The 25,097-nt window shown below is 36.5% G+C and overlaps 3 protein-coding genes across 5 annotated transcripts; 1 reads left to right on the top strand and 2 right to left on the bottom strand.

Moving 5' to 3' along the window:
- Positions 1 to 1,977: 1,977 nt before the first annotated feature.
- On the top strand, positions 1,978 to 3,078 carry LOC138872851 (uncharacterized). Its single transcript, XM_070151271.1, has one exon. The coding sequence runs from the start codon at positions 1,978 to 1,980 to the stop codon at positions 3,076 to 3,078; it is 1,101 nt and encodes a 366-aa protein (XP_070007372.1).
- Positions 3,079 to 5,007: 1,929 nt separating this feature from the next.
- On the bottom strand, positions 5,008 to 15,474 carry LOC104248830 (benzyl alcohol O-benzoyltransferase-like). Of its 3 annotated transcripts, none has more exons than XM_009805155.2 (3): positions 10,409 to 15,474; positions 10,083 to 10,267; positions 5,008 to 6,061 (listed from the first exon to the last, which is right to left on the bottom strand). In XM_009805155.2, the coding sequence occupies exons 1-3, from the start codon at positions 10,530 to 10,532 to the stop codon at positions 5,123 to 5,125; spliced, it is 1,248 nt and encodes a 415-aa protein (XP_009803457.1). In that variant the 5' UTR covers positions 10,533 to 15,474; the 3' UTR covers positions 5,008 to 5,122. The 3 variants fall into 3 exon arrangements, with proteins under 3 accessions (XP_009803457.1, XP_009803456.1, XP_070006855.1); XM_009805154.2 differs by having other exon boundaries at positions 10,083 to 11,026; positions 14,959 to 15,474; XM_070150754.1 differs by having other exon boundaries at positions 10,083 to 15,143; positions 15,285 to 15,474.
- Positions 14,908 to 15,408, bottom strand: LOC104248831 (benzyl alcohol O-benzoyltransferase-like). The gene has a single exon (XM_070151270.1). It carries the CDS (start codon positions 15,406 to 15,408, stop codon positions 14,908 to 14,910), a length of 501 nt encoding a protein of 166 aa, XP_070007371.1.
- Positions 15,475 to 25,097: the final 9,623 nt, after the last annotated feature.

Below are 25,097 nucleotides of genomic sequence, written 5' to 3'. Positions count from 1 at the left end.
CATAAAGCAAATATAGATAGGAAATTATTAAAAAAGAAACACAAAATTGAACTAGATTTGGTTCAATTAGAGAAGATTTGAAACCTTATTTTTAGGGCAAGTAAAAGAAATCAACAGAAATAGACAAATTCACGCATAATAGAGTGAATATAGATGAAATAATACTCAAAACTAAAACTTAAACCAATTTAGGTTCGAATCAAAGAGAATCTATAGGGTTAAGTACGAATCAGCGAGATGTGAGCAAATCGGGCTCACACGGTACACAATAGCGCATTTGGACTTAAGGTCGTCCAGATTCAAGAGGTAAAAATCGATTAAGACAGAATCAAAGTGAGGTACTTGCCATGTTTAAGCAAGTACCTAAGTTATTCTGTAGAACAACACCAAATAAAGGAAAAATACCGGAATGGTAAATGAATGGGGAAAGAATCCCATTAGGAACGAGATTCAGGGGGATTTTAGTGAGGCGGCGGGGTTAGGGTTCATCAAAGGAGGGAAATAGAGGTGGCGAATTTGGGAAATGAGGGTTAGGGTTTGGGGGTGGAGATATAAGGAAAGGGAGAGGTCGTTTATTAGCCGTTGATCATTTTTTATCAACGGTTGGGATTTAGACAGGGTTGGGTCGGGTTATTAAATGGGTAAGGGTAATTGGGCCAGGGGTATTAAGCTTGGGGTAATTGGGTATGTTTGGGTCTGAAATTAATTGAAAATTTTGGGCCAAATTTTAAATACCCAATTTATTAAATAAAATAATTTATAAAAAATAATAAATTAATAACAAAAATATTATTTGTGAATAAAAATAATTTAAAACAATTATGTAAAACTGTAAAACTATAAAATGTTATTTTTTGCATAAATAATATAATCATAAGTACATATGGGCTACTATTGTAAAATGTGCAATTTAGCCTTAAAAATGCAAATATAATTATAAAAATGCACTGAAAAATATTTGAATATTATGTTAGTATAAATGATAAATTTAGATGATTAAATCATCATAAAAATAATATGAAGGGTAATTATTGAATATTTATATAATAAAATACAGAAATAAATTGATTTAAAGCATTTAAAAATTATGAAAAATACTTGTGCACTTTTGTAAATCAAATGATGATGCATGTGCACTATTTAAAAGTAAGTAAGTAATATATATATATATATATATATATATATATATATATATATTTGGAAAATATGAGGGAAAAATTGGTTATCAACAACACTCACCACTAGAACCGAATCCATGAACGAGCTAGGTGACCGCAACACCGTCGGGTATACCAAGACAATTCCCAGGTTATACTCACAGGAGTTGGTACCTCCCATTTTCCTATTTCCCTCTGTTGTGTTAGTTAAATTGTTGTCATCTTAGTTCATATATTAGTGTGCATGTAGTTGCAACTTGTCTTTTTGTGCTTTGAACTGTTGTGTGTGTTAGTGATTCCCCTTAGTCCGCTGGATATATAGTGTCTGTGTTATGGGATGGTCGAGTGATGTCATGGCCTCGGGGGAGTGGGGGTGGGCCGGGAGGTAGGGAGAGGGGTAGGGGGTGGGTCGGGAGGCAAGGGAGGTGAAGGAAACAATGGTGTTTATCGGTTGAGAATTGGGTCGTGGAACGTATGTACATTGATGGTTAAGTCTATAGAGTTGGCAAAGATCCTCCAGAAGAGGAGTGTCAATATAGCATATGTCCAGGAGACAGGGCGGGTGCGGTCGAGGGCGAGGGACGTAGACGGGTATAAACTTTGGTACTCAGGAGTCCATAAGGGTAAGAATGGAGTGGGTATCTTGGTGGATAAGGAACTTATAGAGTCTGTAATTAAAGTTAGACGGATGAATGATAGATTAATGATTATTAAGTTGGTGGTTGGACAGTGCACCCTAAATGTCATTAGCGCCTACGTGTCATATGCGAGCCTAGATGAGGAGGTCAAACGACACTTCTAGGAGGGGATAGATGAGATTATGTGCCAGGTACAACCTGCTGAGAAGCTATTCATAGAAGGGGATTTCAATGGTCATATTGGGTCGATCGCATATGGGTGTGGCGAGGTGCATGGAGGCTTCAATTTTAGGAAGAGGAACGGAGGAGGCACCTCGTTATTTGACTCTGCTAAAGCTTTTGGGTTGGTGATTGCGAACTCTAGCTTTCCGAAGAGGGAGAAGCATTTGGTTACTTTTCAAAATGCGGTGGCAAAGACTCAGATTGACTATCTCCTCCTTAGGAGGTGTGACAGAGGGTTGTGCAAGGATTGCAAGGTGATTCCAGGTGAGATACTCGTGACGCAGCATAGGCTCTTCGTGATGGACGTTGGTATTATAGTGAAGAGAAGGAAAATGACTGCTCGAGGAAGATCGAGAATTAGGTGGGGAGCCTTAACTAAGGATAAAGCCCAACAGTTGGAGGGGCGGTTGTTGGCTATGGGAGCTTGTAGGAGCAGTGGTGACACGAGCACTATGTGGTCAACGACAACAGACTGTATAAGGGAGGCTGCGAGAGAAGTGTTAGGAGTCTCGGCGGGCATCTCTGGCAGGCACAAAGGAGACTGGTGGTGGAATGAAGTGGTACAAGGTAAAATGGAAGCGAAAAAGGCGACATACCTGAATTTAGTGGGGAGCATAGGTGAGGAGGAGAGGCGAGCATGCATGGAGAGGTATAAGGTAGCTAGGAAGGAAGCTAAGCTGACGGTCACAGAGGCTAAAACTGCGGCTTATGGTCATATGTACGAGGAACTGAGGGGAAAAGGCGGGAGAAGAAATTTCCGTCTGGCCAAGCTGAGAAAGAGGAAGGCTCGAGATTTAGACCAAGTGAGATACATCAAGGACGACAATGGTAGAGTATTGATGGAAGATTCCCATATTAAAAGGAGATGGCAGACTTACTTTCACAAACTTCTGAATGAAGTAGGGGATCAGGATATTGTGCTAGGTGAATTGGAGCATTCCAAAAGTCACGATGACTCTGGGTACTGCAGGCGCATCAATGTTAAGGAGATCCTGGGAGCTATGAGGAAGATGAGCAGGGGCAGAGCGAACGGGTGTGACGAGATTACGGTGGAATTTTAGAAGTGTATGGGGAGAACAAGTTTGTTTAATGTTATTTTTAAGGAGAAGAGGATACCGGATGAGTGGAGGTGGAGTAAAGTGGTCCCACGGTATAAGAACAAAGGTGATATCAAGAGTTGTAATAATTATAGGGCCGCCAAATTACTGAGTCATACTATAAAAGTGTGGGAGAGGGTGGTTGAAGCAAGGGTGAGGATGACAGTGTCCGTTTCCGACAACTAGTTTGGGTTCATACCGTGTCATTTTATTATAGAAGCTATACACTTTGTTAGGAGGTTAGTTGAACAGTATAGAGATAGGAAAAAAGACTTGCACATGGTATTTATTGACCTAGATAAAGCGTATGACAGGGTTCCTAGAGAAGTTCTCTGGAGAAGCTTGAAGGAAAAAGGTGTGTCGGTTCCCTACATTATGGCGGTTAAGGACATGTATGATGGGGCTAAGACTCGAGTTAGAATAGTAGGAGGCGACACTGAGGATTTTTTGATTTTTATGGAGTTACACCTTCCAACCAAAAGGTTATGAGTTCGAGTCACCCCAAGAGCAAGATGGGGAGTTCTTGGTGGGAAGGATGACATGGGTCTATTTGGAAACAACCTCTCTACCTCAGGGTAGGGGTAAGGTCTGTGTACACACTACCCTCCCTAGACCCTATTAGTGGGATTATACTGGGTTGTTGTTGTTGTTGTTGTTATGGGTTTATACTAAGGTTCTGCGCTCAGTCCGTTCTTATTCGCCCTGGTGATGGACGCGCTAACACACCACATTCAATGGGATGTGCCATGGTGCATGTTATTCACCGATGATATAGTTATGATTGATGAGTCGCGAGCCGATATTAACGAGAGGCTGGAGGTTTGAAGACAGGCTCTTGAATCTAAGGGTTTCAAGCTTAGCATGACGAAGACAAAATACCTGGAGTGTAAGTTTAGCGCTGAGCCGGGGGAAGTAGACGTGGATGTGAGGCTTGAATCATAGGTCATCCCGAGTAGAGGCGGCTTTAAGTACCTTGGGTCGGTTATCCGGGGGGGATTGACGAGGATGTCACACATCATATTGGGGTAGGATGGATGAAGTGAAGATTAGTATCTGCAGTATTGTGTGACAAGAGAGTACCACTGATACTCAAAGATAAGTTCTATAAAGCGTTGGTTAGACCGGTCATGATGTATGGGGTTGAGTGTTGGCCTGTTAAGAACTCATATATCCAAAAGATGAAGGTAGCAGAAATACGGATGTTGAGGTAGATGTGCGGGCATACTAGGATGGATAAGATTAGGAATGATGATATTCGGGAGAAGGTGCACGTGGCTCTCATTGATGACAAGATGCGGGAAACAAGGCTCAGATGGTTCGAGCATGTACAGAGGAGAAGTCTAGATGCTCCGGTAAGGAGGTGTGAGCGGCTGGTTGTGAAGGGCATGAGAAGAGGTAAAGGGCGGCCTAAGAAGTATTGGGGGGAGGTGATCATGCAGGATATGGCGAGGCTTCAGATTTCCGAGGATATGGCACTTGATAGGAAAATGTGGCGGCCGAGTATTAGGGTTGTAGGTTAGGAGGTAGTTGAGTCTTGCCCTACTTCATAACTTTGTGAGACTAGTTTGATAGGGTTACTATTTCGCTTTTGCTTTACATCTTTCTTCTGGATTTCATGTTGTTCCTATTTTTCTTATGATTTCTGAGGTGTTACTGATATTGTCTCCTTTTATCTTTTTGTTTTCTTGAGCCGAGGGTCTTTCAGAAACAACCTCTCTACTCCTTCGGGGTAGGGGTAAGGTCTGCGTACACACTATCCTCCCCAGACCCCACTAGTGAGATGTCACTGGGTCGTTGTTGTTGTTGTATACTTGTATGTGCATTTGGCCGCAATAGAAAGACATTGTCTACGACCCTTTAGATGCAGCTGGTTGAAGTAATGGACACATACGATATTTAAAATTACATGTGATAAAAGAGAAAACTTACAACATTTAATTTGAAATTATACACACACAAAAACAGATGAAGTATTCGAGATAATTAATTCATAGGAGTAATTAATATCTCAAAGGGCAGGTTTGATAATGGCATAGTTTGAGTTGACTAATGGAGCATCACCTTTCAACATACCATCAAGTTCTTTAATGAATGTTTCCATTGCAAAACCAGGCAAACAAATTGGAACCACAATTCCATTCTCACCTTTCTTGTTTTTAAATGGTATATAAAAACTAGCCACACCAGGAATTGCACCCACTCCTCCTTTAGCTGGTCCACCATATACTGCTTTTCCCCATCCAAAATCCACTTCTCTAAATCCAGCTCTAGTCACATCTGATACAAGATAAGTCCTCACCACTGTAAAATGAGGTCTACCTTTTAACACCATTAAATCTGCCACTGATTTCATATATTCTTCAGTCACATCCGTCTTTGTTTTCTTCACTAACTCGAGTGCATATGCTAGTGGATTTTTGCTCAGTTTAGCCGCAGTTGTCACTGCTACGGGGAATACAAAGGCGTTGCCGTAGTAGCCAGTAGGCAAGGGTGGATTGAACCTCGCGTTCGAACGTGCATTGACAATACAAAGAATGCGGACTTCCTCTTCTGGATCAGGTTTTAGGGACATTGTTCGACAACGCCAAAGGACTGCTGTGAGAAGTTCAAAAGTGGAACACTTACGCAAGTGATAAGGGACAAATCGACGAAGTGCTGAGACTTCAGAAGGGCCAAAAAAGAAAGATTTGTGAACCATGTCGTCTAAGGGGATAATGGTATCCTTTGTATCGGGTACTTCATCGTATTCGTGATGTGTACATGTCACTTGGGGCGGATTTCTTGCATTTAGCAATTCTCGACACCAGACTGGAAGTACAGATGGAGCAGATGCACCGCGTGCCATTTCACCCACTGCAGTCATGAATTGGACAAGACCGGGTGCATCACTCATTGTGTGGTTTAATCTCAGCGAGAAGATAAAACCACCACATATTAGACGAGTTACCTGCATATAATTGATATATCAGTATGCAGAACTAGATTTTTAGTTTATGCGTTCTGCACCAAAATTTCTTTACTTACTGGGTTTTGGATATATTACTTATACATATTTAATGATTTTTTCAACAAAAATAGTTTGGTCCAAAGATATTTGGTTCTACCGAATTCGTTGCTGGAAGGCTGGCTCCGCCCCTATCTACCAGCCCAAAACGATGCTCAACTTTTTTCTCGCTATCCATGAATGCTTGAATGGTATAAGAATGTACTGTATGCATTTGAAGGATTTAATTCTAATATACTGACGTTGTAAATGATTTTTGCAGCAATATTAGTTTAATTAACAGGATATATAACATACTATTTCTCTATTTTCCAGGTTGCCATATAGAGTTTGCTATATACTTCCTCCGGTCCACAACAAGTGACCAATTTGTTTTGGGCACACTCATTAAGAAAATATTAAATTCTAGACAAAAATAATTAGTATGACTAAACTATCTTTAATTAAATGTTGCAGCATAGTTATAATAACACTTACTTCTCTTCTCACATGTGAGGAATAAATAACTTTTTAGGGATACGTACATAAGGGTAATATTAGAAAAACAAATTGAATTTTTTCTTGATTATATAAATGGAAACTTATTTTAGACCAAAATAAATAAGCAAATTGATCACTTATTGTGGACCAGAGGGAGTATAAAGGCTAACTTATTATTATAGGTCGACTCAATTTCATAGTGTAAAAAATAATACATTGAGGGGTCATTTGATTTGAAGACAAGTTATATTGGAATTAGTTATGCTGGAATGTAGATATCCAGGTATTATTTCTTATCGACTTTTATATGTTGTATTAATTTTGGGATTGTCAATTTTATTGTTTTATCTTGAAATTATTATTCCACCTCTAGTAGGTATAAGTTATCCTAATATTCTTTTTAATCCTAGGATAACTTATCCTAGAATAAGTAACCAAATATCTATATATCTATATTAAAGAAATAAAGTTACCATACATAATTGGCATTGTGGTTAAGCCAAGTGACATACTGAGAAAAAGCCACTTGGCATTTTAGGATAAAAATTTAGGAAAAAATTAATGAGAATCTATATAAAGATTTCGAATTGATAATCTAAATCTAATCAATGAAATTTTCAAATGGTAAGTTTGGATCATAAAAAGAAAGGAGCTTATATTGTGGAATCTGTTTGCATGTACATTTTTTAATTGGATTTTTATCCAATTAAAATTAAGTACTTATAAAATCATTTTAATAACATTGCGTTAGTATAATCAAATTAATTGAATTTTACATGCATACCCAAACCTCTTAGCATCGATTCATGTTTTTGAAGAAAAAACTAAAATATTTGAATAGTGTAAAGTTATCCCAAACTACGTTTTATATTTATACTGTTTTCAAATTACACAAAGATCAAAACTACACAAATGAATTTGAGCTAAATTATATAAATGGAGGTCACCATCTAATCTAAGATAGGTAATTTTATGGATAATTTCGAGTTGAGTTTTATTTTCTATATGTTTAGGAATTAGAAATCATGGAAGGACCTTTTCACTTAGTAGTACTAACTGAATAGAGGATATCAGTAGTTTTATAGTAAATTAACATATCTATTTATATTTTGAAAAAATTTAAATTATAATTTAGTTTTAAACGTGATAGCTAGTGATAATTTAAGGATAAAAATATTTGAATATAAATAAAGAAAAAAATTGCTTATGGCACATAATGCAAAAGTAATAATTATTAAGAAAATCAGTAGTCATGTGCAAGAATTACTTATGGGATGGAAAAGTGATTACTAACAAACCTCCTTTAGTAGCATGAGATACAATTTGCAGACCAAAAAAAGGGGGGATTAGGGGTACAAGAATGTGTGACATGGAATGAAGTAGCGGTAGCAAAGTATGTATAGAATATTAAACAAAAAAGCGACACTTTATGGGTCAGATGGGTGAATCGCATTTATATAAAGGGGAAAGACTGATAGCAATATGAACCACCACAGGATTGTGCATGGTACTGGAAGAAGATTTATGACATTAAAACTAGCTTTGAAACTGGTTTTGAGCAACAAGGATGGAAGAGAAAGAATAAACAATACATATATAGTTAAAAATGGATATAAATGGAGAAGAGGTGAAGCACCTAAATGGCCATATGCTAGATGGATCTGGAACAAACTAAATGTACCAAAACATTGCTTTTATAAGCTGGCTGATTATGAGACAAAGACTGCTTACAAGAGATCGACTGCACATGATAGGAGTAAGCTAGTAGAAGACATGTCCTCTATGTGGTATGCATGATGAAACAATTCAGCATTTATACTTTAAGTGCCAATTTTCAAGAAGAAGTATTGAGGAACTTGACAGCTGGCTGGGAATAAAGGTCAGCCAACCAGATCAGCAAAACATATGGAGAAGATAGGAAGATGTATAAAAGGAAGAATCTGTAGAGGATTTGTGACTTCAATCATTGCAGCAATCATGTATGGAATATGGAAAGCAAGAAATGAAGCTCTATGAAATCAAGCAGTGCCAATTCCAGCAAAGATATGGAAGAGTATTAAAGAGGATAGTAAACATAGAATGCAGTTGATAGTAGACAATAGGAAGAACAAGAAAGATAAAGAATGGATAAATCTTTTGTACAAATTGTATTCTATAGAGCAGACCTACCTTCTAGGGATGCATAGAAGGAAAATACAATTAGAGGTAAGCTAAAGTAGAATAGCTTATAGTTTATAGTGTAGTTATAAACTTGTAAATATCTTTGTCAGGTGGAGATCAATAAAACTTTTCTTTCACCCAAAAAAAGATAATCAGTAGTTTTATGATAAAATCATAAAATAAGAGGGGAGACAAGCTTAATATTAAGCTAAGTAGTGTACTGAGAAAAGTCATTTGGTACTTTAGGATAAAATTCAAAAATATTTAGAGACAAAATCTAATAAAAATTAAGACAAATAAGATTTGATCAAATGTAATTTAAAGGTATTACATGTTCAGTATTCTTTAATATTGACCGTAAAATAAAGGGAAATTTTACCTCCTATTGCAAAGGTATACATCCCATTTATTATAAACCAAAATTATTTTAAAATATTTTTCTATAGCTACCTTTTATATTTTATAGCAATATAAGTATTTATGGTATATCCTATCATTGATGCATGAAATAAGGTATGAAATATGCTATTTATATTTTTCTTTTATCTTAGACAGCTGGACATACCTATTTTTAAGGTGATTGTCGTTACTTTATTCATGAATACATGGCACGAATACATGTGAATACATGCGCATACAACTGGACTGCCATGATTTTAGGCGCTTTTTACAGCTGTATTCATGAATACAGCCGCGCGAATACCAGGGGCGAAGCTACATGGTAGCAAGGGTGGTCAACTGACCACCCTTCGTCGAAAAATAATACCGTGTATATAGGTAAAATATTAGGATTTATATATATGTAATACATATTGAACACCCTTGTAACAATGAAGAGTCATTGCCCAGTGGCAAAGGGTGGTCAAAATTGCTTCAAGGATGCAGGATTGAACCCGCATCTCCACATTTATTTTTTCGTGTTCAAGTTTGAACACCCTTGAATAATTTTCTGGCCTCGGCACTGGCGAATACAACGAATACACAACTCAATAGTAACTATAAGAAATAATTGTATTTTATAAGAAGTAATTATGTATATTTTATTTTCTCTAAAATAAAATACAAGTGCCACAGTCAAGGGGTTAGGTTATTGCATATGTAGAAAAAGAAAACAGTTTATCCATTAGGAGATTTGAAAAATATAGTTTCATGTCCTTTTTTTTTAGTTAATATCTAATAATTTTTTATAATTTTATATAAAAGATTTAATTTTTAAAGTTATTTGCACATAATTCAAATAATCTAAATCATTATTTGATATAGTTTACATCCGCGCATTGCATGGGTACTAATACTAATAAGTTAGAAAAGAGAGATAATCAACCTGAATAAGAAGCAAAGGGCAATTAAGAACTCCAGCAGAGTGAGGAACATCAAAAAGAAGCTCGTCTAAGCATGGAAATGGAGGCTGAAGTTCATCTCCAAATTCTTCAAGTGTAACATCAGCGTCCGCTTCGACAAACATAATCCCTTCGCCGGTACAATCCACCATAAGTTTCCGGCCAGTTCCTTCCCGGAGCCGGCCAGCAAATGGATAGTAAAACACAAGTGTTTCAGCGATAGCCTTTTTAATAACATTAACAGGATCTTTCCCTTCCATAGAAGAATTCTTACTGTAAAATTGAATAACGGGAATTTGGAATCGCATACCTTCTTGATCATCAATATCCGAAAGAAACTTAGTTTCACGTGGAGTTGGTTTTTCTGGAGCTATTAGCTCTGGCTTTTGTCTCCTTACTGTGAACACTAATTCTGATGATTGCTTTGAATCCATTGAAGATGATATATAATCAAGAATATGAGTTTAATATTAGTGATTAATTGGGATATGAAGAAGAAATATTTGTTTGTAGATGAATTCCAACTATGAAACATAAAAGCTATATATATAGAGGTGGTAACAGTGGTATGTACCTGTAATGATGAAAATAGTAAGTGGGGGAGAAGAAGCGACGTTAGAGCTTAGAAACTCTATTTTTATGTTTTATTTTTTGTAAATTTTAATTAAGTACTACCAACTAACCAGGGTGTATTGTTGTTGCTGGCTAACCAGAGATGGATCTAAGAAGCTACCATTTTTATTAAGGGTTGTCAAAATATATAAAAAGTAAATATTACCAAAAAAGCAATGAAATTCAACATATAACATATATACATAAAAAATAAAAAAAAATTACCTACCTATATAGTTCCCGTGAAGGGGTGTCAATTCTTTGCTATAAGGTGGCTCCGTCGCTGGATCTAAAATTTATAACCCGTTTGGCCAAGCTGTAAAAATTAGTTTATTTTGAGAAGTGGTTTTTTTCAAAAGTGCTTTTCACAAAAGCACTTTTGGTGATAATCAGTTTGTGTTTGGCTAATTAGTTTGAAAACCACTTCTGAATAGCAATTAGTGTTTGACCAAACTTTAAAAAACTGCTTCTAAATGTATTTTTCTCAAAAGTGCTTCTCAAAAAAGTGCTTTTGGAGAGAAACTACTTTTTCCTGCTTCTCCAAAACTGTTTCTGCTTCTCCTCAAAAATAATTTTTTTTTCTTTTAAAAGCTTGACCAAACACCTTAATTTTTGGCCAAAAGTGCTTTTGGTAAAAAAAAAAAAAATACTTTTGGCAAAAAAAACTTGATCAAACGTGCCATTATTAATCTCTATGAGTTCCATCTTAATCCCCGTAGCTGACATGTGGTTGTTAGAATCTATGTTGTGAATTTCCAGCTGGCTGCTGAACGAGGAAGGTATTGACTTGAAATAGACTTGCTATTTTATGTGTACTATTGGCAGATGTCTGTTAGTGTTTTCAACTCAACAACCAATTTCGGCCTTTAAAAAATTTGTTTCTTTAAATGATTCAAGTTTTTGAAAGGTAAGTTACATGAAAATGTAGGAAGGTTTGGTTGTGTTTGGTAGGAAGATGTTTTCCATGGAAAATGTTTCTCTAGAAAATATTTTATGAAAAATGAGTACTTTTATCATTTATTTTCCTTTGTTTGATTGGTGAGTGAAAAATATTTTTTGTAAAATATTTTTTAATGTTTGATTAGAGAGTAGAAAATATTTTTCCTTCATACCAAACACCCTTTATCCGTAGTTTCAAGGAAAGTTTAGGCTTGTAATGACTTTAAATAGGTACTCCGTCTTTTCCAGTTTATGTGAACCTATTTCATTTTTGGTTCGTTCTAAAAAGAATTACCCCTTTCTAAATTTGGTAACAATTTAGCTTAAATTTATAATTCTACCCTCAATGAGAAGCTTTTATAACCACACAAATGCTTTGGGCCCCTTGTTGGCTTGTTTAGGACCACAAATTCCAGAAATCTTCATTTTTTTTAAAATTCGTGCCCAGTCAAACAGGTTCACATAAATTAGAACGGAGGGAGTAATATTTTAACTTAAAGGACTCGTCAGTTTATTTAATCCTTGAGCCAATTAAACTACACCAATCGAGATATGAATTTTTGTTGAAAATTGAAAGTATAAAGTTTAATAATTTTAAGAATTAACTGATGTTTGGCCTTGTTGATACCGTATTTTAGTTTCGGAGTCCGGTACAGTTTCATTATAATATTTATGACTTATTTGTGAAATTTGGTGAGAAACAAAATTAGTTTGACGTGATTCGGCAATCCATTTGTGAAAATAGAAGTTTTAAAGCTTTTTTGAAAATTTTATTGGATTTGAGGTTCAATTCGTAGTTTTAGGTGTTATTTTGGCGATTTGATCGCGCGAGCAAGTTCGTATGATTTTTTAGGACTTGTGTGCATGTTTGATTTGGATCCCCGAAGGCTCGGGTGAGTTTCAGATAGGCTACAAGCTGATTTGAACTTAGAAAATCTGGTATTTTGCTTCAGTTGGTGTTTGGTATAGACTTCTATGCGATCACATATGTCCAACCGCGATCAAGAAAGGGAATTGGGACTGGGGAAAAACTACCCTACGCGAACACGAGGTAAAGGACTCGAACGCGGAGCGATGGGGTACTACCCTTCTTGAACGCGTCGAACCTACGCGAACGAGTAGCAGTAGATTGGTTGGGCCGGGAAACTTGAGGTTACACTATGTGAACGCGGGTCTTGTCCCGTGAACGCGAAGGTCAGGGGGGGCTAAACCTTCACGAACGCGTGTAGCCTCTCGCGGTCGCGTAAGCCCTTAAGGCACAGCTCTTCGCGAACGCGTCAGTGTTCACGCGAACGCGATGAACACTGACGCCCAGTGATAAAAAGTACCAGTACAGGATTTTTGTCGTTCTTTCAAATTTTCAAAAGCTAAAAAGCCTAAAGAGACGATTTTTTCAAGTTATTTTCTTTCCCAATTTGTTGGTAATTTATTCTAACCTACTTTCTTTCAATTATCCATTACATTTTATTAGATTTAAACCTCATGGTGGAAATTGGGGGTTTGGGTAGAATTAGCGATTTTTGTATAATTGGAATTTAGACCTCGAATTGAGATCGGATTTCGAAATAAATTATATAATTGGGCTCGGGGTGAATGGGTAAATGGATTTTGGTCCGAACATCGGGTTTTGACCAAGTGGGCCCGGGGTCGATTTTTGACTTTTGGGGAAAGTTTGGGAAATCTAAATCTATGCATTGTAGTTGATTCCTTTAGCAATATTTGATGTTATTGAGTTAATTGTAGCTAGATACGAGTGGTTTGGAGGCGAATTCACGGGGAAAGGCCCCGGTAGAGCTTAGAATTGACTGCAGAGTGAGGTAAGTATTGTGTCTAACCTTGACTTGAGCAATTAGGAACCCTCGGACTATGTGCTATGTGATTCTCATGTGAGCGGCATATATGCGAGGTGACAAGTGCTTATACGCCGCCAAATTATTTTTTTCCCTGATTTACCGCTTTTCATTAATTATTTCCTTTCATGTCTTAACTGTTATATGATCTATATGCTTTCCATGCTTAATTTCTACTTGTTATTCAATATCTTCTCCTGTTCATGATGTTAGTTATTCCATAGTTTCATGACTCCCTACTATTTGTTTAAATTGACTTACTTGCACCTTCTAATTGTCAATTGCTGGACCGGTCTCGTTGTTTAGTATTACTCATGTAGATTCCTTTATTGTGCAAGTTCCCTTTTGGTTCAGTTTGGTATTTATTGATCGTAAAGGCTTTGTAGTTGAACTATTGATTTGGTTGTGTTCTGAGTATTTGGTACTAATATGGTAGGATCGGGCTGCACGCCGCAACAGGTGTAATAAGGGTAGATTGATATGGTTGAATAAGGGTGAATATGCTTTATGAGGTGGGATCGGGTTGCACGCCGCAACAGATGGATGAAGGGTGGATTGATATGGTGAAATAAGGGTGAACTGTGATACTAATATTGATATATAGTGGGATCGGGTTGCGCGCTGTGACATATTTATATACATTATCTCTGTGGTTGGTGCTATTACGGTGGAATAACGGAGGATTATGTATTGTCTGGAGGGATCGGGTTGCGTGCCGCAACAACCTATATGTTTCTATTTCTTGAGCTATGTTGGTTTTTACGGTATTTGTAATTGAACTGTTAAATATTGAAAAATTCTGGACGATGCTGGTTTATTCTTGAGGCTGTGGGTTCAATTGACTGTTTAATTATGTTCAGTATTTCTATTATTCTGTCATTATTATATATACTGCGTACAGGTTGTAGTGTAGGTGACCCGTCTTAGCCTTGTCACTACTTCGTCGAGGTTAGGCTCGGCACGTACAATACATGGGGCCGGTTGTACTGATACTACTCTCTGCAGATTTTGGAGTCGGTCCCAGCGGTGGCTACTAGAGAGCTTGGATTGGATGGCCTGCAGAGACTTGAGGTACAGCTGCTCAGCGCCCGCAGCTCTTGAAGTCCCCTTCCGGTTTTTATTTAGCTATTTATCTTCTTTTCAGACAACTTTACGTTATTTTAGACCTTTGTATGTATTATTCTAGTAGCTCGTGCACATGTGACACCAGGTTCAGAGATTTGTAATAGATGTTTGGCTGGTTTAGCTTCCGCATTTATGTTTTAGATTATTTAAGTTATTTTAGCTCTTTCTTAATATTATCATTTAAACCGTTAAAGAAAATAAATTGTTCTAACGTTAGTTTACCTGACAAGTGAAATGTTAGGCGTCATTACGATTCTAACGGTGAGAATTCCAGATCGTGACATTATCCCAGAATAAATAACCAAACATTAGGTAGAAAAGAGAAATAATTAACCTGAATAAGAAGCAAAGTGCAATTAAGAACTCCAGCAGAGTGAGGAACATAAAAAAGAAGCTCGTCTAAGCATGGAAATGGAGGGTGAAGTTCATCTCCAAATTCTTCAAGTGTAACATCAGCGTCCGCGTCGACAAACATATTCCCTTCGCCGGTACAATCCACCATAAGTTTCCGGCCAGTTCCTTCCCGGAGCCGGCCAGCAAATGGATAGTAAAACACAAGTGTTTCAGCTATAGCCTTTTTAATAACATTAACAGGATCTTTCCCTCCCATAGGAGAATTCTTACTGTAAAATTGAATAACGGGAATTTGGAATCGCATACCTTCTTGATCATCAATATCCGAAAGAAACTTAGTTTCACGTGGAGTTGGTTTTTCTGGAGCTATTAGCTCTGGCTTTTGTCTCCATACTGTGAACACTAATTCTGATGATTGCTTTGAATCCATTGAAGATGATACATAATCAGGAATGTGAGTTTAATATTAGTGATTAATTGGGATATGAAGAAGAAACATTTGTTTGTGGATGAATTCCAACTACTGAAACATAAAAGCTATATATAGAGGTGGTAACAGTGGTTGTACCTGTAATGATGACAAAATAGTATTTTTATCAAGGGTTGTCAAAAATATGTAAAAAGTAAACATTATAAAAAAGTAATGAAATTCAACATATAATATATATACATAAAAAAAATTTTAAAAAATTACCTGCCTATATAGTTCCTGTGAAGGGGTGCCAATTCTTTGCTATAAGGTGGCTCCACACTGAAGCTAGGATTTAAACTCTATGAGTTTATTCCTTAAAGTTCTTTGCATTGAATCTGTTGTATTCTAAATTTATGGGTTAATAACTACCATTTATGGCAATTTTAATAAATTCTTATACATAAATTTAAGTTTCGCATCAAAATATCGGATTCAAATTAATCAGACGCTGCTACTCTAGATCCGCCCCGTAGAAGACATGTTAATGGTTGTTAGAATCTATGTTGTGAATTTCCTGGCTGCTGAATGAGGACTGCATTGACTTGAAATAGACTTGCTATTTTATGTGTACTATTGGAAGATATCTGTTAGTGTTTTCATACTCAACAACCAAGTTCGGCCTTTAAAAATTTGTTTCTTTAAATGATTCAAGTCGTTTCAAGTTTTTGAAAAGTAAGTTACACGAAAATGTATGGAAATTTGGTTGTCTTTGGTACGAAGGAAAATTTCCATGAAAAATATTTTTCTAGAAAATATTTTTATGGAAATGAGTGCTTTTATCACTTATTTTCCTTTGTTTGATTGATGAGTGGAAAATATTTTTTTAGGAAAATATTTTTTATGAAACTCTCCTCACCCTCCCCCTCCCTTCTCCCTTCTCCCAAGTCTCTAAAAATTCACACAAACCCAAAGGAACTAATGTGCTGCTTTAACTTTTTTACGCAAAAATAATGTTGAAATTTGTGCTTCATAACTAAAAAGAAATACTCTTTTTTTGGTTGAAAAGAAAGTATTCTTTCTAAAACATGAAAATAAAGTACCAATTTTATTGAAATAAAAGAAAATACTTTTTCTACATCATGAAAAGAAAATATTCATTTTGTTGAAAAGAAGAAAAAAAATACTTTTTTATATCATGAAAAGAAAATAATTTTTTTGTTGACATGAAAAAAATATTTTTCTACATGAGAAGAAAGTAATTTTTTTGTTAAAATGAAAAAAATACTTTTCTATATCATGAAAAAAATATTCATTTGTTGAAATATAAAAAAACTATCTATATTATGAAAAGAAAATACTATTTATAATACTTTTATTTAGGACGGGGTGGGGTGGGTAGGTGGGGGTGGGGTCCAAGATTCATGGGTGGAGGTGGGGTGTGGGGATGAGTTGGTGGGGTCGGGGATTAGGGTGGGGAAGGTTGAGAAGGAGTTTTGAAAAATATTTTCCCTTTTCTTGATAGGAAAAATATTTTTCTCCAATTGAAGGAAAATGAGTTCATGAGGAAAATGTTTTCAAAATATTTAGGCCAATCAAACAAGAAATAATTAAAAAAAATATTTTTCGGAAAATATTTTCATTCGTACCCAACACACCCTTTGTCTGTAGTTTTAAAGGAAAGTTTAGGCTTGTAATAACTTTAAATAGGTAATATTTTAACTTAAAGGACTCGTCAATTTATTTAATCCTTGAGCTAATTAAACTACACCAATTGAGGAAAATATATTTATGATGGTTGTTTTGTATATTTATTTTTTTCTTAAGCCGAGGGTTTACTGGAAATAATTTTTCCACCTTCATAAGATAGGGGTAAAATTTCCATAGGTATTACCCTTCTAAGACCCCACGGTACGAGAATTTACTCATTATGCTATTCTTGTTGTCATTGTTGGTTTTGTATATATAAGTTAAAGTCTTAAATAACAAAAAGAACATACTACGCAAAGTGTGTAATCTATCAGCAAGGTACAAAGCCGAGTGCACGTTATTTCTCAAAAAAATACAGGATAGAATTTTTTTAATTATTATTCAAAGTAAGACCATCGATAAATCTGATACGATTTGTAGAGACTATTTACAGCTCCTTCATAGGAGATTGGACGAAAGAGAATCTACTTGTCAAAATTACACCTAAGTACGTAGGAAGAAAAAAAAAAGAAGCCAAAGCTGCAGGAGAGACCCCGCTTTATTATGGATGCTCCTAAAATCTCACACAATTATGATTTAACCATATGAGATACAATGTACAATTTCTCGTATTTTCTTGGACTATCTGTTTGACCCAAAATTTAGATCTGAACTTAATCAGTTAGATTTAATAAAATTGAGTCAATCTTAGCTAATATTAATATCCAAAAGATATATTAACTAATATTATAATAAGATGATATGTAGATTATCTGAATAGAAATAAATATTGACAACACTAACAATATTCAACGACCCAAAAAGAAGGGGGATGACACTAATAACAATAAATATCATGGATTACATTTAAGTAAATAAGAACGTGCGGGTCACCCGAAAAGGGGTGAGATCTATGGATATTCCATCTAGCAATAATGAATGATTGATGAGCCTTCGAATGTTCAGATTGTTCTTGGATCAGGTAGAAAAGTTAGACAAGAATCTTAGGAAAAAGGTATTTGTTGTATGTTTGCAATAAAGCCAGATTCAATATCAAAAGTCAATGTCTTTTCTTACAAGTGAATATCTTATGTCCTCTGTAATTTTGTCTCTTTCTATTTATATGGAACATATACATAAATACCTTAATAGTACAAGTCCAGAGAATATCTACTAGAATATTCTCTTTAATGTCTTATCATAAAAAATAGCCGTTATTATCCTGTCTAAGGTGAATGCTCGACCTCGACCTTGACCTTCAACAACTCGCCGACCCTGCCTTCACCTCTTAAGAGACCATTTCGACCTTGGGAAGGTCTTTATCCAAGTCGCACTGGTGATATGTGGCAGCCCATGAAGGCCTTCTTAATGCTATCACGCTTTAATCATATCAAAGATAATTTTTTGACCCATACAATTAGTCCTTCCGCTTATTTAGGTCATTATAGCAAGTGAATTCAATGAGCGGATAATGTTGTTCATGGTCGAACTTATCGAGTAGACCATATAAGTCGTAGTAATCGTGGCTAGCGGGCAACGTGGCCTTCTGTCGGATGCATTTTTCAAATTTCTTAGGTTTTCCGGGTAATTTGTTGGAGTCGCCTGGCCCAAGGGATGGAGTGACGTCATGACATCATGAGTCATGATGACACTTGTTCTTGACGCGTTGCTTCTATTTACGTGTGACCTTTGATTGGATCTGCCATTTCAATTCTGGTGCCAATTATGATTAGCCGTTTCGGGTTTGGTGCTATGATTTCTAAAAATAGGGGTTGATGAACATGAATTCGAAATTTTGCTCTTCTAAAATTTTTGAGATATCAACCTTCTTCTTTGAATCTTCTTTCTCTGTTTTGTTGCCCTACACCATACTCGAATCTCTCCTTCATGTATTCTTCTTCGTTATTTCGAAGCATGTCAAACTTACCCTCAGATGCTGGTGAAGGGAGTCGTGTTGCTCCTTTAGCGGTTGTGTTTCCTACCTATAGGGAGAATGTTTCCGCCATTGCTGAGGATGAAGCTTTCCCGTCGGCGGAGGAGATACTACCCCGCAACCCCGACGTCAGGTCTGATCTCACCCGATTACTGGATGCAACACCCAGGAATTTTCGATCGCTGATGGCATCCAAAGAGTTGGCAGAATTCAAAGCCAAGTTTGGTCTTCCCAACTACGTCGAACTAGTCCCGGCCGAAGGGGACGTGGTGCAGGTTCATCGTCCTGGGTAATATGCTTTTTACCCCTACCTATTCCTCATCGGTTATTCGTTCCCTCGTCTACTGTTGGTAGAAGAATTTTTTCGCCACTACAGCATTTGCCCTGCTCAGGTTGCACCGTATATCTACAAAATTATCAGAATGCTGATTAAAATTGTCGAGTTGGCCGGGGTTGAACTGACCCTTCTGCATTTGGTGCATCTATTTGCCCTTAGCTTTTATAGGGGAACGATGCTGAACCTTAGCCACCATGGAGGCATGTCACGACCCAAATCCATGTGACCAGCACCCGACACACTATCCAACTCGAGTGAACCAACCCATATGACGCACCCAAATCATATACATGAAACTAATTTAACTGTGGAAGCTCTTTGAAAATCATATATATTTTCAAGTTAAATAATAAAATATTTTCAATTCGAAATTAAACATGACACCTTTCATGATAATAACAATGAGACTAAGTAAAATAAATATATTTTCATATATATTGTGTACAACTCCGTTACTACAACCTTTCACAACTATCTATGGAGCCTCTATACTAAAGAATAGAATTAAGCACTTGGACGAATACCCAACTAGCATAAATTAAGAAAAACAACATGATAGCTACCACGAAATAGGAGTGGTGCCCCACCATATACTTCAGGAAGAGAGTCATCCTAATCCCGACCGCATGCCACGTATCATACCTCATCCTGAAACATGTAAAGTAAGCAGGGCCCTGGAGGGGGGCCCTAAGGGCTGAGTACACCACAACGGTACTCAATAAGTGTCATAGACTCTCTCTAACTTAAGTTCTTGAGACAAACTTTATAAAAATAATGCGTCAATATTTGATATAAAATGATAAGAAATTTTATCAATTCATGAACCTTGTTATTTTAAATAACAACCAAGTGAAATATAACCCACAATATAAACTTGTAAAATATTTACATCAATCCACGATTTTGGATGAAAATCATCATTCCATTTGCTTTAAGTCATCGACATCACTTTTGACTCCTTAGGCCTAAATATAAGAAAATCATCCTTACCTTTTATTGGGAGTACTATACCATCACCGACATAAGAAGGTCAACTAGGTTATGTACCTAGCGGAAAATATCATATACCCTACTTGCTCAGGTCGTCTTATCGTAGTACCATACAAATTGACTTAGCCATGCTAATAATAGCACAAAATAGTACCCCGCTCGAGGGAGAGCACTCTGTCGTAGTCTATACCACAAAGTGGTCATCTACACCTATACCGACACGTGTAGTTTCATGAGGATGAATACAATATATCCGAAGTCAATTTCGGTGAACACAAGTAACTTACAAAACATTTGATACTTTAAAAATATATTCATAGCATAGTAGTTTCAAAGGATATATTTTTATCAACTTATAACATTTATAGAAAATCTGAATCATTTAAACAAAACTTAAATAAACAACCTTTTACATGCCGATCACATTATGCCTATGCTTTCAAGATTGTTCACTGGGAGTCAAGCCAAGGACCTTCAAATTATTGGGATGCATTTGATGAAGTTGGAAGATTTGGATGATCTTTCAGAAAAGCCTAATAGAGTCTACAATTTCACCCAAATGATATTCAAGGATGTTGGCCCAAGTTCATGTGAAGAGGTCCAATTACAAGTGGAGAGACCAAGCACCTAATGAGTCTTTTTAGTCATTATGTAGACCTTAGTATAAATAGAAAATATTAGGTCATCTTTCATTTCTGAGACTATATTGAATATTGCTATGTATTTTGTGAGCTTGAAGATAAACTTGTGGTTGCATTTGAACTAGCCCTAGAATTTGCAATTTGTCTTCTTCTTGAGGATTCTATTAGGTTAAGTGCATTTGTTGATTGTATTAGGGGTGATTAAGATTTAATTCTAGTTATTAATAATATCTCATCAATATTTGTATCTTGCTTCCCCTTTCTTTATTTGTTTTTCAAGTCTCATTTCTTGTTCTTGCATTTTGGTTTATATCATTTGGTATCAAGAGCTTTGAGTAATTGGATATTCTAATACTCAATTTTTCTCTGATTTTGAACCATAAAAAAAACAGAAAAAATAAATAAAAGGAAAAACGTTCCCAAGAAGAAAACAAAGAAAGAGTTCCATTTGTTTGGTCTTTGAGTTCATTGTCCACAGTTTCAAATTGAACACCTTTGGATGCTAAGATTGCTTGCTATTGGACTAAATTATTGATGGAAATTGTTTCTAAGTCTTTCTTTTAAGTTGAAAATTGAACTACTATTTGTTTGATAAAGAAAGTTGTTGCTAGGAAGAAGTAATAACAGTGAACAACATCGCCTTTCTATAGTGAGAGAAGGTCTACCTTCTCTCTTCTACACTCCCAATCATGACCAACACCAACCAAAACACCAGCAATTGGGAACACCTATTCCTCCAAAACCTCCTGACATTGCAATACTCCCCTCTCAACCTAATCCTATAGACCAAACGAATTCCTACAAGGATAAACTACTGGGGAAAAAACAAACTCCCAATGAAATCCATAATGAAGACCTTTCTTCACCCATATCCATGGATCTTCCACACCCCTCCACTATCCCAAATACACGAAAGATAGAAGAAATTGGGATAAAAAGTATAAGATATCCAACGGATCTATGAACAATGGAAATTCTCAGTGATAATTAAACTAATAGGAAAAGAGTCCTCCATCACTATCTCAAAGAAAAAATACAAAATCTATGGAGACCAACGGATAACTTCTCCCTGGTAGACCTTGGTGAAGATTATTATATAGCTAAATTTAACAAAGAAGAAAACGCAAGGAAAGCTTTACAAAACGATCCATGGTTCATCAATGGTTTCTTTCTCTCTGTCCAAAAATTGACTCCAAATTTTGTAGCAACCAGGGCTACTAAGAGCTACACGGCTATCCGGATAAGACTGCCACAGCTGCCAACCGAATTTTACAATGTGATTATCCTGGCAAAGATTGGGAATTCTATAGGAAAGCTACTCAAAATCGATGCATGTACATCATCTACCATTAGAGGTAGATATTCAAGGTTGTGTGTACAAATCCCATTAGAACAAACTGTACAATAATTTATAAAAATCGGGTCTCACAAACAACCATTCCTTTACGAGGGTGATAATATCCTATGCAAATGATATGGTTGCCTAGGTCACGCTTCCTTGAAATGTTCTATCTCAAACCTACATAGCCCGCCTATGACCAATCAGGTGAGCAAAAATCAAAAGCAAATTGCACTAAATACTACCAGCGAGTGGCAGACTGTATCCTTTCCCAAAAGGAACAATAGGCCAATCACTGATCGAGGAGAACTGACAACATCAACAAAGCTCCTCAATGCACTAGGTATAAATGTAAGAATTTTCGATGCAGCAACAGGTAAGTTTCTTAACACTCAAAAATTAAAATATGTTGATAAAAATTCTATACCTCCTGATAATTTTGATAAAACTAAAAATCCTAGTAATATCCAGTTAAACATGGATAAATCTACTAATGATGCACAGGAGACCCTTAATTACACTATTACTAAAAATGATCAGCTAAACAATAATGGGCACATGGTTTCTACTAAAAACAGTGGTTTCGTTAATACCACTACTCCTAAACATGCAAAATCTATCCACCATCAGACAAGTGGAAGAAACGTGTCTCCACTAAAGACCCCCCCTAATTCCTACGCCCAAATGATTACCTATACTAATAACCCCGGTAAAAATCCTCTAAAAACCACAGAGACCAATGACCTTCTAGTTAATAATATCCCTACCCAAGTAATAAACCCTAATCATGTTGATATCTCAATAAATCCACCTAACACTATTCGCATGCAAACTAATGAACACTCTAAATTTAAACACTTGGCAAACTCAAGCCAACAAGTGTCAGAGACTAAATCTGAGGAAGATTTTGATAAATCCTCTACGAAACCAATCCATTCTTGCATGCAAATAGATACTACTCCTCCTATCTTACCTATTCCCCTATCATCAGCCATAACTATTGATGATCCTTCTCCTATATTAGTAAACACTTCCTCCCAAAATGCCTCGCACACCACTAACCCTACAGAAAAGATACATATTGATTCAACTCCATTGTCTCCACCGTCCCTATCCGATGGACAACCTCCCTCCACTACCACAACAAATCCTTACCTCACCAGTGATCTATGCACAACCTCCAAATCCTCCCAACCACCAACCTTAATCTTGGATAGAGTTGGGCCTCATGGGCCGTGCAATATCATTCAACCTACAAATCAATGGCCAAGATTCAGTTCTCATCATCCAGAACATGAACTACCTGGCTCAACTAATCTCAGAAGGCATGCATCTAGCAATGAACAACTACATCAACCAGATGTGGATGAACAACATCCTGCAGCCACTGGCACCATCAATGAACCAAAACCTTGCAAGCAACATGAAAGGCATGTGGAATATTCCGGGGAATCCACAAACCCTAATGCCGCAAAACATTCCTCTCAATCTTCCATTCTTTGCTCCAGAAGAGATGTCAATGGTGAACCCTATCTTCACTCGTTAGGATGTGCAACACCCCCACCTCCAACTGTCCAACAACAAGATCCACCTGCTCAGGCAGAAGAGCAAGCTCAACCTCAGCCACAGGAGAACATGCAAGAGAAAGAACAATGTCCATAGGAGGAGGAAAAACACATCCATCACCAGGGGGAACCAAGGGTGGCATTATCAAGCCTAAACGAGGTAAAAATTCTAATCTTATCAAAGAAAGGCTCGACAAGAAATGCATCATCAATTGTCCGATGACCCTCTTCAAATGCTCAATCAATATAAGGCCCCCACATGATCCAACAGTAGGAAAAAATGTGGTCATCCTAGTTCCATCCCACAAGAGAAGCATTGCCATGGCAATGAGGGACAACTTCCACAACCTCCTCAATTCCCCATCAATGAATCAACCAATTAACTTCATCATTTGGAATGTGTGAGGTGCTAACAACCCTAATTTCAGAAGGAACCTTAGGGAAATCATGGATACTCACAAGCCTAGTATGATTGCCCTTCTGGAAACTAGAATGGCCACTCACATAACCATTCTAGAGGAGTTTAACTTCACAGAAATGATAGAGGTGTCAGCGGAAGGGCAAGCTGATGGAATGGTGATCCTATGGAATCACAATAAGGTTGCCGTGAACAATTTTACAAGAAGGAATCAGGAAATTCATACCATGATAGAGGTACAACCTATCTACAAATCTTGGTTATTTAGCTCTATTTATGCTAGCACCAATAAATATAATAGAGATATTTTTTGGCAAAACATAGAAAACATCTCTGATAATTATAAAAGGGGCGTGGTTAATGGGGGTGATTTTAATGATGTTTCTAGAACTGATGAAAAAATTGGAGGCAAAGCTGTTAATCAAAATAGAGCTAGAAAAATAATAGCAAGCCTTAATCATTGTAAATTACTTGACCTAGGTTTCAAATAATCAAAGTTTACGTGGTCAAATCATAGGAGAAAAAATAAGGGATTAATTATGGAAAGATTAGATAAGGTGTATGATAATATGGAATGGCTTGACCAATACCCCCAAGTCTCTATAATACACCTTCCTAAGACATAATTGGACCATAATCCCATCCTAGTCTCCTTAAATAATATTAATAAAAATCATATGGACAAACCTTTTAGATTAGAAACAATGTGGTGCTGCCATCCTGATTTTATTAATCTAGTGGAAAAAAATTGGATTAACAAAGAACTACTAGATGCAACTAGTTCTTTTGAAGAGGATG

Source organism: Nicotiana sylvestris, chromosome 7 (genome assembly GCF_000393655.2).
Source record: "Nicotiana sylvestris chromosome 7, ASM39365v2, whole genome shotgun sequence".
NCBI lineage: Eukaryota > Viridiplantae > Streptophyta > Magnoliopsida > Solanales > Solanaceae > Nicotiana > Nicotiana sylvestris.
The sequence above is the reverse complement of the archived record's forward strand: the minus strand, read 5'-3'. Positions and strand labels throughout refer to the sequence as shown.

Excerpts from the sequence above, each read along its gene's own strand:
- LOC138872851 (XM_070151271.1), top strand. The coding sequence starts at position 1,978 with ATGTGCCAGGTACAACCTGCTGAGAAGCTATTCATAGAAGGGGATTTC.
- LOC104248830 (XM_009805154.2), bottom strand. The coding sequence starts at position 10,532 with ATGGATTCAAAGCAATCATCAGAATTAGTGTTCACAGTAAGGAGACAA. Across the intron at positions 6,062-10,082 it reads GCCCTTTGCTTCTTATTCAG|GTAACTCGTCTAATATGTGG; the intron begins GTTGATTATCTC and ends AATTATATGCAG.
- LOC104248831 (XM_070151270.1), bottom strand. The coding sequence starts at position 15,408 with ATGGATTCAAAGCAATCATCAGAATTAGTGTTCACAGTATGGAGACAA.